General features: G+C 58.7%; 1 protein-coding gene across 5 annotated transcripts in view; it reads right to left on the bottom strand.

Moving 5' to 3' along the window:
- Positions 1 to 12,051, bottom strand: part of VAV2 (vav guanine nucleotide exchange factor 2) — a 231,830-nt gene extending 219,779 nt beyond the window's left edge. For all 5 annotated transcript variants that reach the window (XM_034929430.3, XM_055117497.2, XM_055117496.2 and 2 more), the window contains exon 1: positions 11,564 to 12,051. In XM_034929430.3, the coding sequence (XP_034785321.1) occupies positions 11,564 to 11,767 (204 nt within the window). In that variant the 5' untranslated portion in view covers positions 11,768 to 12,051. The remainder of the gene's footprint in view (positions 1 to 11,563) is intronic.
- Between the last annotated feature and the right edge of the window lie 413 nt (positions 12,052 to 12,464).

Below are 12,464 nucleotides of genomic sequence, written 5' to 3'. Positions count from 1 at the left end.
ACCCAGGATAGAGAAAGGGCGTGTGTCAGGGCAGAGGGGCCCTGGCAACAAGATCTTTCCCCAGGACGCTGGGGTGCTGCCCCAGACCCTGACACCGCAGAGGCTGATCACCACCCAGCTGCCCGACCAGCCATGGGGCATGGCCACCTCTCTGGAACCTTCTATCACGTATCTCCCTGGGTCTCAGACTCATCATCTGCTGCAGGGAAACACCATCCCCTGCAAGGCAGAGGGAAGAACACCAAGCAAGTGGCCCAGTGCCAGCCAGGTCGAGCTCTGAAGTGAGCGGCAGCCGCTGCCTTATGTCTCTACTCATCAGAGCTGGTGGCATGCAGCTTCCTCTGCCCCAACTGCTGCTGGAACGCAGATTTCAAAAACTGCAACACCCCTTCCAGCAATGACCCAGGATGAAGCAGTGTGGCAGCGCCTCCAGTCTGTGGCCACACAGAGCCCTCTCTGTAGAACGACCACCTGTCTCCAACCCTTAGCTACCAAAAGCCATCTACTTTTCAGGGCATCTCAAGTACCACCTCCTCCGGGAAGCTCTCCGCCATCACCCTGCCCCCAGGGATCTAAATACCTCATTTGCTGAGGACTAGCACAGCCTGCTGTTGACCCTGCCAACAGCAAAGCCTGCACATGCCCCATCTTCGCCCAGTCCAACCCAGGAGGCCCTGGGGAGAAGCAGGAGACGGGGTGAGGCCCCTTCTTCAGCATCCCGTGTTGCCGGCAGGTTATCCTCACTCATGGTCCTCATGTGACTATTAACAGCTCCCTTCCCTATCTCAGACTTAGGTGTTGCAGGACCATCTGGCTCACCTGATTCTGCTTGCCCCAGAATGCCTCCTTCTGCAGACAGGCACTAGTGACCACGACCACACCCCCCACTATACCAGTGCAGTGTCCAGGTGCGCCCAGCAGCGCGCCCAGGGCTTCACCTTCCACTTGGCGGCGAGAGGGGAGGGGAAGAGAGGTGGGTAGTGAGGCGGCAGTCTCAGGAAGAGAGCCACTCCCTCAGGCCGCCCGCTGCACTCCGCTCTGATGCTGAGGGAGGGCAGGCGGCGGGTGAGGGCCGGTGCCCTTCACTGGGAGTGAGCCGCCGGGCTCGGGGTGAGGGTGCCGAGTCCTGAGGCTCAGTGGGGCCTGCTGTGGGGTAGAAACTGCGCTGGGCACCAGGCACACACTTTTTGCACCAAATCTTTCCAAGAGTCTGCAAGGTGGCCACCGTCATCCCATTTCAGACAAGGAGGCTGAGCTCGAGGGACACGGCCACCAAGAAGATGCTACGCGTGGCCGAGCAGACGAGTGTGGTCCCCACTGCCGCCCCTGCGGGCCACTCATCGTGTTTCCAAGCATTTCCAAGGATCTCTTTCTGGCAGTGTCATTCCAGACACGAGGAGCCCGGCCTCCGTCAGGAAAATGGGGCTGAGAGCAAAGCCCCCTCTAGACTGCCCCAAGGGCGGGGGTGGGGGTCATGGAGGCGCTCAGCCCGCTTCCTGGCACGAAGAGGGCCTGGGAGAAAGCTTTGCTCTTACTGAGCACTTCCTGTTGGACCAGCCCCTGCCAAAGGCTTTAGATACAAATGGAAGAGTAAATGCAACAAACTGCGCGACCCGGAAGGCGAAAGCCCGGGGGACCAAGAGCCCTTGTCAGGGGACTCGAGCAGGCCTGGGGGCAGGAAAGGCTTCTCAGGACAGGCCTCTAAGCAGACGGCAGCAGTGAGCCAGGCAAGAAGGTTCCCCTCCAGGGAACTGCAGGGGAAAGGCCCTGAACTGGGAGGCACAGGAAGGTGGCCAGTGTGCCTGAGGCTGGGGCACCGAAGGCCAGGGAGACTCGGCAGGGGCGACGGCAGGCAGGAGGGTGCCTCCAGGGCAGGAGCACCAAACTGTGCGTGGCTGCAGCACACGTGGCCGCAGACTAGGCTGGTGGGGCAGGAGGCCACAAGAGGGGCACCTGGGACGGGGCACGGCCAACCAGGCTGGCAGGGCAGGAGGCCACAAGAGGGGGCCTAGGACGGGGCGTGGCAGACTGGCTGGAGGGGCAGGAGGCCACAAGAGGGGACCTAGGACAGGGCGCAGGAGTCTCTGGCTGGCGGGGCAGGAGGGCGCGGCAGACTCCGGCTGCTGCCTGGTTTTGGAGGGCTGGCCGCTGTGCTTTGCAGGGCCCACCACCTGGTTTTGCAGGGCGCGCCGCCTGGTTTTGGAGGCCCCACTGCCTGGTTTCATAGGGCCCGCCGCCTGGTTTTGCAAGGCCCGCCGCCTGGTTTTGTACATCCTGCAAGCTAAGAAAGGTTTTTACGTTTTTAAATGGTTGAGCAGGGTGGTGGGGGAAGCGTAAGAGTAATATTTCATGATATGTGAAAATGATAATACATTTCAAATTTCATTCTACAAAAATAAATTTCATGGGAGCATTGCCACGCTCCTCCGTTTACAGACCACCCAGGGCTGCTGTCGTGCTGCAAGGGGAGAGTTGCGTAGTCGTGACAGAGACCGTCTGGCTCACGAAACCTAAAATATTTACCATCCAGCCCTGTGCTGGAACATCTGCCGCCACCTGCTCTAGGAGAGAGATGGCAGTGGCCGGGCTGGGACACCGGGAGAGAAGGAAGTGACTTCAGGGGCAGTCAGGAGGGAGACCTGCTGGGGCCTCAGCTGGGGGCTCGGGTCTGGGCATCTGCATAAAGCCAGGGTCTTCCACACTGGCCCCACCAGGTTGCCAACGCTGTCCCTGTCCTGGGAGTCCCACCCCTCAAACTGGGAAGCCACAGCCCACAGACATGGCCTGGACACAGGGACAAACATGTGTCCCTACAAGTCTCCTCAAAAGAGGGCATCACGCTGCCCACCACCCAGGCCAGAGCCCAGCGTCCTTCCAGGAAGACCAGGAAGATTTCCTCTGGGAGGGGACACCCTCATGACCTGCGCCCCATAGCAAGAAAGGGCTCAACAGAGGCACAGGGGGTGGGGCGGATGCTCACCCACGCCAGGCCCCCACCAACGTCCTGCCTCCAGGAGTCCACCGCCCTGAGGCCAGGGCCCCGACCCATCTCCAAGTCCCAAACCACAGGCAGACGCGGGTCACTCTCACGGCGGCCTCCACACCTCACACCCAGCATTCCTCCCTGTCTCATCCTGCCCCACACCAACGCCAGGTTTTTTGCAATCACAACGCTCGGCAGAGAACTCTCTCTCTTCGCCAACGCCAGGCTATGCCGTCCTTGCAGCCCCGGGTCCTTCCTGCTGACCCCAGGCCTGAGCCTGGAATCCCACTCAACACAGCCCTCAAGTCCCACTCCCGGTCAGTCCCTGTCACTAACAGCCAGGGCTCCCACCCCACCCCACCCCACCCCACCCCACGCTCCCCGGCTCCTGCCCAGCAGGAACGCCACTGCTCGCAAGATGAGAGTGTTTCTCACCCTCATTTTCGTTACTGTCCCTCCAAGGAGGCTTTTCAGATATTTTTCCTAATCTCCCTCCCTGCATGAAATTTTCATACTACAGGTGCACTGTTTCTGTGAGTTTTTTGTTTTTTCTTTTGAGATGGAGTCTCACTCTGTCACCCAGGCTGGAGTGCAATGGCGTGATCTCAGCTCACTGCAACCTCTGCCTTCTGGGTTCAAGCGATTCTCCTGCCTCAGCCTCCCAAGTAGCTGGAATTACAAGTGTGCACCACCACACCCAGCTAATTTTTTGTATTTTTAGCAGAGACGGGGGTTTCACCATGTTGGCCAGGCTGGTCTCGAAATCCTGACCTCAGGTGATCTGCCTGCCTCAGCCTCCCAAAGTGCTGGGATTACAGGCGTAAGCCAGTGCACCTGGTCTGTCTCTGTGTTTTGTGTGGCATGCACATCTGTAGTTTATTTGTGAAAATAAGATTTCTTCTGACTGCAGTGGCTCATGCCTGTAATCCCAACACTTTGGGAAGCCAAGACATAAGGATCACTTGAGCCCAGGAGTTCAAGACCAGCCTGGGCAACATGCAAGCTCTCATCTCTACAAGAAATTAAAACATTAGCTGGGCGCGGTGGCACACACCTGTAGTCCCAGCTACTTGGGAGGCTGTAGTGAGAGGATCCCTTGAGCCCAGGAGTTTAAGGCTGCAGTGAACCATGATCACACCACTGCTCTTCAGTCTGGGCAACAGAGTAAGACCCTGTCTCTAAAAATAATTCATAATAAGAATACTTCTTCATCCCCAAAGATTTGATTTTCGCCCCCTCAAGAGCAGTAATGCCCCTGTTGAAAATGCATAGGCTACCAGCATGGCCAACGTGTCGAAGCCTTATCTCTCCTAAAAATACAAACATTAGCCAAGCGTGGTGGCAAAAGCCTATAGTCTCAGCTACTCAGGAGGCTGAGATGCGATAATTACTTGAACCGGGCAGGCAAAGGTTGTAGTGAGCCAAGATTGTGCCACTGCATTCCAGCCTGAAGGACAGAGGGAGACCCTATCTCAAAAAAAAAAAAAAAGAAAAGCATAGGTTAAGTAAAATATATTATTATAATCAGTGCTACCCATTTCTTTTTGCTTTTTTATTGCAGCCACCAAAATTCTGAAAATACAGATGTGGCTTACATTATATTTCTATCTGGCAGCGCTGATATAGACAGAAAACAAATACCCATGTCAACATGTATAGACACATATGGATACAGAGACACATACATAAATACATACACACACATACACCAATTCCCCAGGTGTGAACACTGAGAGTGCCTGGAAGCAGGAACACCCCAGCAGCACTGAGCACACCTCATCCTATCTTGCCTTATTTTGTGTGTGTGTGTGTGTGTGTGTGTGTGTGTGTGTGTGTTTTGTTTTTGTTTTTGTTTTTTTTGAGATGGAGTCTCACTCTGTCACCCAGGCTGGAGTGCAGTGGCACAATCTCCACTCACTGCAACCTCCGCCTTCCGGGTCCACCCCCGGCTAATTTTTGCATTTTTAGTAGAGATGAGGTTTCGCCATATTGGCCAGACTGGTCTCAAACTCCTGACCTCAAATGATCTGCCCACCCAGGCCTCCCAAAGTGCTGGGACTGCAGGCATGAGCCACTGCGCCTGGCCCTGATCTTGCCTTCTAAATACCCCTCTCCACTACCAAGGAACCAGAGCTCCTTGGACAAACAGCTGGTTCCTAAGCTGGGACAATGGAAATGCAAGGTAAGCCTGGAACATCTTGTTGACCAGCCTGGGTTACCAGCCAGAAAGTCAGGCACGGTATTCACATGTCCTCTGCAGCTCGAAGAATGATGAGGACGAATCAAAAGACACAGGGAAGCAAGCCGGTGTAACACAGTTCCCACTGGTCAAACCTGAGACTATGTGAGCATCAATATAAATAATGATGGTAACGGGTGATATGCATGGAATAAAATAGGAAACCATAATCCAAACTGGAGACATGGCAGGAAGGGACAGAATGAGGAAGGGAGAGAGGGAAAAGAAAAGCAGAGATGGATGAGAAGAAAAGGAAGAAAAGATTGAGAGAGATGAGCAGAGAAGGACAAGAGAGGAAGGAAAGGAGGGAGAAAAGGAGAAGCAAATATCAAGATATTTATATTGACTTAAAGTATCTTCTTTAAGTAAGTGTTAACAGCAAACGGAAACCAAGTAACTTTACAGTGAAATCAAGCAAACTCCACCTTCACCAAGTAACTAAACAGAACATCACCAGCAATGGGGCACAGCCAAGCCCCGCACCACCTGCTAGGAGGCAAGGAGGATGCAGCGTGGAGGCGGAGCTAGACCCCTACATGTGCATGACCTGACGCTGCTGATGGGGGAGCATTCTGTAACCAAAGGAGGCTGTAACCTTCCAAAGAGTCAAGGTCATGAACATCAAAGAAAGGCTGAGGAGCAGCCCCAGGTTGACAGAGGGGGACACAGCCACCGGCAGCCCAGGGTCCTGAGGCTGCTCTATGCTATGAAGGGCATTTGCTGGGACAATTGTGGAGAAGTGGACGGGTCACGGATTGCTGCTGTTGGCTGGATGGAGACGGATGGATGCTGTTGGCTGGATGGAGACAGCAGTGCTGTGGTTACAGAGGAGAATGCCCTTGTTTGCAGTAAACGCACTGATGCCCCATACTTACCCTCAAATGGTTCAAGAAAAAGTTACCTGTGCTGTACTCATAACTTTTCCAATGACTGAGATATTTTCAAATTTTTTTAGACAATAAAATCTATCCCCCCCAAAAAAAGAAAAGACGCCCTTGTCTTCTTTGCAACCAGCATTCCCGCCTCTGCTCCCGGCAGCCCTGTGTTGTGGACCTCGGCTACACCAGCCCAGCCCCTTCTGCTGGCACCAGGGGCCCTTCGGGTACTTCCATGTCACTTTTCAGTCACCAAGCACCTCATCAACATCCACTGGGGTCCTTGCGTGACCAGAAGCCTCATGAGAGCGGGGACAGCCCCGGCCTGTTCTCCTCCCTCCCCTTGGAGGCACGAAGCCTGCGTGGCACACAGCAGGGTTTTATTATTATTATATTTATTTATTTTATTTATTATTATTTATTTATTATATATTTATTTATTTATTATTTCTCAAATGAAGGCACAAGGTTCTGAGGGACCCAGAGAGGAGGAAGCCCAGCCGTGGCCCTGCCTTGGAGGGGCTCAGACCTGGAAGGGGGGCAGCCACACAAAGGTGCTCCAGACACACTGGGTCTGTCGTTAGGATCATCCTTCACACTCTCCAGCTGTCCAGCTGCTGAGTTTTGCAGAAGGAGCAGCAAGGGTACCGTGTAATGAAACAAAGAGTTTCATTACACGAGGCCAGAGAGAAACCTGGAACAGTGGAGGAGCGAGATCGAGGTTCAAAGCGCGTGGAGGACAGGGTGGGGAGAGGGTGAAACCCAAGGAGGCTGCCAAGGGGAGGGAGCCCCTATACCAGCTCCTACAGGAAGAACCAGGCTAGAAGGAGAGAAGGTCTTCCAGCAATGGCACAGCTCAGGATGGCACACATCAAAAAGGCCCGGAGGGGGGGATGCCAAAACCATCGCCAGGCTGGCGTGTCCGGGAAGAGGCAGGGAGCACAGGGAGTTGAGGTGGAGGTGGGAGACAGACTCTGGCAGGCCCAGGGCCAAGCCTTTGCGTGGTGTCCCAGCAATGGCTGCCTGATGTGTTTTCCGAGGAGGAGGCCACCAGGACGATGTGGGCAAGTCAGAGGCTGGGCGGCGGGTGGTACCTTAAGGGTGCAAACTGCAGATGCTGGCACAGGCAACCTCGGGACCTCCCAACCGAAGCTGCTCCAGACATACCCGATCTCTCGTTAGGGTCAGCAGATTGTGGCCATATCCAATTAGTTTAATTAAACCCACGGGGCTTCCAGGCACTTCGGATAAAAAACAAAGTAAAATAAAGTAGATCCTGCCAGCTTCAGAAGAAATGACCAGGTGGGCAACTGGGATCTCTGTGACCACCTCCTAGCACCTGGCTCTGCACACAGCAGGTGCTGCATAAATGCACGTTGCTATGATGCTCCATTAGGGCAAATAACCCAGCCCAGATTAAACTCAAAGCAGGAGGGGTGCTCCCAGTCCTCTGAAAATAGGATGTCACCATGAGAAGCCAGGGGAAATTCTGGAAGGAGGGAACATCATAGAGGCCTCCGGGCTAGACGGCCCCATATGCCATGACTGGCAGGGAGGTGGGCGACTCCCCGCCGTGTGCCCTCGAGGGGCCCTGCAACTCACCAGCCAGGGATCACAGGCACCCACCCCCCACCCCAGCCACCCCATGAAAACAGACACACACCGTGACAACCCAAAACCCAAGAATGAGGCCAGGGACATCCCTCAGAAAGTCCACAAGAGAGTAAGCCAGCTTAGGAAGGCCTGCAGTCATCATTTATTTAAACAGTCCTGGGAGGGAGACTGCAATCCCTATGCTGGTTTTGCCACTTACTGCTCTGGGCAGGAGTGGTGGGGTGATGGGGAGTCACTCAAGCTCTCCGAACCTTGACGGCCTCACCTATTAAACACAGGCAGCAACCCCCACCTAGGCTTGTGCTTAGGCCACAGCAGGGCAGGTAAGAAAGAGCAGATGTGATTTTTCTATGACCCAACCACCAAGGGTGGAGATGACTTCTTCCCTCTCCCATCCCCACCCCTTAAGAAACGGGAGTTTCAGCCGGGCGCGGGGGCTCACGTCTGTAATCCCAGCACTTTGGGAGGCTGAGGCGAGCAGATCATGAGGTCAGGAGTTCGAGACCAGCCTGGCCAACATAGTGAAACCCCGTCTCTACTAAAAACACAAAAAAGAGCTGGGTGTGGGTGGGGCACCGTGGCTCACGCCTGTAATCCCACCACTTTGGGAGGCCGAGGTGGGCAGATCACAAGGTCAGGAGTTCGAGATCAGCCTGGCCAACATAGTGAAACACCGTCTCTACTAAAAATACAAAAAATAGCTGGGCATGGGCCGGGCACGGTGGCTCACGCCTGTAATCCCAACACTTAGGGAGGCCTAGGCAGGTGGATCACGAGGTCAGGAGTTCGAGCCCAGCCTGGCCAACATGGTAAAACCCCGTCTCTACTAAAAATACAGGCTGGGTGCAGTGGCTCACGCCTGTAATCCCAACACTTTGGGAGGCCGAGGCGGGTGGATCACCTGAGGTCAGGAGTTCAAGACCAGCCTGACCAACATAGAGAAGCCCCGTCTCTACTAAAAATACAAAATTAGCCGGGCATGGTGGCGCATGCCTGTCATCCCAGCCGACTTGGGAGGCTGACGCAGGAGAATCGCTTGAACCCGGGAGGTGGATGTTGTGGTGAGCTGAGATAGCACCATTGCACTCCAGCCTGGGCAACAAGAGCAAAACTCCATCTCAAAAAAAAAAAACACAAAAAATACAAAAAATTAGCCGGGCATGGTGGCAGGTGCCTGTAATCCCAGCTACTCGGGAGGCTGAGGCAGGAGAATTGCTTGAACCCAGGAAGTGGAGGTTGCAGTGAGCCGAGACCGTGCCACTGCACTCCAGCCTGGGCAACAGAGCAAGACTCTATCTCAAAAAAAAAAAAAATAGCTGGGCGTGGTGGAGCATGCCTGTAGTCCCAGCTACTCAGGAGGCTGAGGCAGCAGAATCGCTTGAACACAGGAGGTGGAGGTTGCAGTGAGCTGAGATTGCGCCACCGCACTCCAGCCTGGGCGACAGAGCAAGACTCCATCTCCAAAAAGAAAAAAAAAAGTGAGTTTCCCAGAAAACAAACACCAGCCATACAGAGAAACGAAGTCTTTCTCCCAACCCCTGTGTGCAGCCAGATGCAGTAAAGTGGTTTCTCCACGTTGAATGTACAGGCGGGGCCGTCATAGCCAATGTGAGGGTTAAGGGAGCACCTGCAGCCGTCCCTGTGCAGGCAACAGCCGTACAAAGGTGGCCCACCCTCCACGGGACAGAGGAGTGGATGGCAAGATCAGCCTCAGCGACACAGGGCACTACGTGCCAGAGTCCAGGTGATGGTCATTTCCTGGGCACTGTGCGAAGGGTGTGCCTTCTGTGGCTGCCCTTAGCAAATCCTCACAGCATGGCTAAGGGGGGGACTGCTATGACTGTTCTCATGACAGAGATGGGGAAACTGAGGCTCTGGAGGTCGTTGCCTACCTGGGAGGGGACAGTGCCAGGATTCAATCAGAGCGGAGAGCCACACAGACACACACCCATCTGGTCCTCCTACCATCCAGGCCCCTACATGCCCTCCACCAGTCTGGCAGCAGGGCCCCTAAACACCCCTCTACAGGCCCAGCAGCAGGACCCCTAGACACCCGTCCACCCCCCAGCAGCAGGGCTCAAGGGGCCTCTGTCAGGGTTCGTATTGCTGCCTGGCCAATGGCTCCAGAGACCCCAGGAAGTCTCTGGCTTGAACTTCCAGTGCAGGGGCTGAGCCAAGCCACCTGCCACAGCCACGGCCCCCTCCTCTTCCCATCTTCCCAAACCACAGCTGGGGAGGGGCAGCCCCCGGACCCAGCGAGTCCACCAGGCAAGGCTGGGTTCCTCCCAAGCCTCCTCTGTGCGGATCCAGCTGCCCTGCCTCTGCCCTGAGCCCCAGCCTGCAAGCAGCAGGGAATCCTGCCCGAGCAAGTCAGCCTGGGCAGCCCCTGGAACTCATATCAAAGGCAGCCGCCTTGGTTCGAGGCCCAGCCCTGCTCCCCCACAGCTACCTTTCTCCTCAGTTTCTCCAGCCATAAAATGGAGTCCAGACCTCCCAGTCCCCGTGGGGCTCTCAGAACAGATCTGGGGAAGCCCTCTGCAGCGGTGACCGCCACCCCCGCCACCTGCACCTGACCACTGACATCCTGCGGGAAGAGGGGCTGGCTCCCAGGGAGGCCTCTGAGGGCTCCTGCTAAGCCGGTCCAGGCAGTGCTAGGTAATCATTACCCAGTGGGAAGGCGGCCCCTTCCCCTCAGGGCTTGCCTTTGTCAGCGCCCCCCAACCCGGCAGAGAAAGGCCCGGTCTCCTAGGAAACGCAGTCACCGCCAAAGGGCAGAGGCCTCGCAGCCCAGCCTGGAATCGCTGGTGACTCACTCTCCCTCCTTCCCAGGAACCACGTCCTAAGTCCCACTGGTGAATGGTCCCTCTCCACATGGAGTTGCCACTGCGCGCGGTGAGGGGCTGCTGAGCTGGCTAGAAGATCGCACCTCCTCGGCGCTGGGTGGACCCGGCTGCCACCCCCTCTGCCTCCCCCGACCTCTTCTAAGCTGCTCCCGGTAAGGATTCCGCGACCCCCGGAGAACAGGACGGAAGCCTCGATTCTCTCAAGTCTTAGCCAAGTTCCCTCTAAGAGGCCAAGAAAAGCAGCTCCGTTCGGCGGGGCAGGCATTTTCCTGCCTGGCCCTGCGGCCGCACGCGTGCCTCCGCCGCGACAAAGGCCACGCTCAGCGCCCGAAGGAGGGGTGGGGGTGTTGGGAAAGCGATGGGGGCCAGGACTGGGGCCAAGTGGCCCTGGGGATCCTCGGGGCGGCTCGACCCGGGAGCCAGGACTGGCGCCAAGTGGCCCGGGTCCGGGTCCGGAAAGAGGCGGAGGCTGGCGAGGGGGCGGTGCCCGGGGCGAACCCAGCTCCCTCCGGGCCCCGAGGGCTCCCGCCCCGCGCCCCTCCCGGGCCCTCCAGCCGCGCCCCGGGCCGGCGCAGCGACCGCGCCCGCTCTTCCACCGGCGTCCGGCCAGGAGGCGCGAGGCCCGAGGATGCGACCCACGACGCGCACACCCGGCTCGGCAGGCTCCCTGGGGAATGAGGGGCCACTCGCAGGGCCCCGCAGAGCGAGCGCAGCGCCAGAGCCTCCCCTATCCCAGGCCGCGCAGACCGCGGAACCGGCGCACCAGAGCAGTGCCCGCGGGCGGCGGCGGCGCGACCCAGGCTGGGGGGACTTTGGCCAACTTCGCGCCTCCTGAGGTCGCGTCTCGGAGACCCGGGGCGCACCCTCCAGCCGCCCGCCCGCGTCCCGGAGCCCGGCCGCCCCAGCCAGGGCGCCTGGGCCGCCGCCGCTGCGACCTCCGCGTTCAGTCCGCGCGTCGGGCAGCGCGAACGCCGCAGCCCCGGGGCCCTCCCGCCCGCCGGGCGCTCACCTGGGACATCTGCGGCCGGAAGTTGATGTCCTTGAGGTCGATGGAGCCGGGGGAGAGGTTGTGCAGCAGCTGGCACAGAAGGACCCCGTCGCGCAGCGCCTGCGCCAGGTCGAAGACCACGGCCGAGGGCCACACCACCCGGTGGTTGGGCGGCAGGACCTTGCAGTCGATGAGCCAGCGGCCGCACTGCCGCCACTGCTCCATGGCGCCCGCGGGCCCGACCGGCTCAGAGCAGTGCTGGAGCCAAAGTGCAGCGGCCGCGGGGCATCCCGCCCGCGCGCGCGGGGCTCAGGGCCGGGGCGGGGCTTCGCGCGGGCTGCCCCAGGTCCCCCGCTGCGCCGCCGTGCGTCCCCTCCTCTTCCTCCTCCTCCTCCTCGGGCTCCTCTCGGGCCGCCGCTCCCGCCCACGTGCGGCCGCGGGGCGAGCAACGGGCAGCGCGCCGGATCTCCCCGCTTCACACACGCAAGTGCCTGCGGGCCCCGAGCCGGGCTCCACGCAGCCAGTCGCCGCAGCGCTCCCCAATCCGCGCCGCCGGGCGCCGCATTCTGCGCTCGGGGCGCCCCGCGGCCGCCGCGGCTCCTGCCCCGCCCGAGACAAAGGCCCGGCGGGGTCGCTCGCTCCGCGCGTCCCGGGCCTGGGCCGCCCGCGTCGCCGCCGCTTTGTTCGCCCCACCCGCAGTCCCCACGCCCGGCGCTGCGACTCGACGACTCCGCGGCTCGGCGGCTCCGGGGCGCTGGGGGCGCAGGGGGCGCGGCCACGGCCGGGCGGGGCAGGGGCGGGGCCGGAGCACTCGCCTGGCACCTCCCCGCGTCCCAAGCGCCGCCCCCGCCCCCCCACTTCCTGCCCCGCTACCGCCCGCGAAAGTTGCGGTGGGCGGGGGTTGCGGCGCAGGCCCAGGTCC

The sequence above is a fragment of the Pan paniscus genome, chromosome 11 (assembly GCF_029289425.2).
Source record: "Pan paniscus chromosome 11, NHGRI_mPanPan1-v2.0_pri, whole genome shotgun sequence".
Classification (NCBI taxonomy): Eukaryota; Metazoa; Chordata; class Mammalia; order Primates; family Hominidae; genus Pan; species Pan paniscus.
The sequence above is the reverse complement of the archived record's forward strand: the minus strand, read 5'-3'. Positions and strand labels throughout refer to the sequence as shown.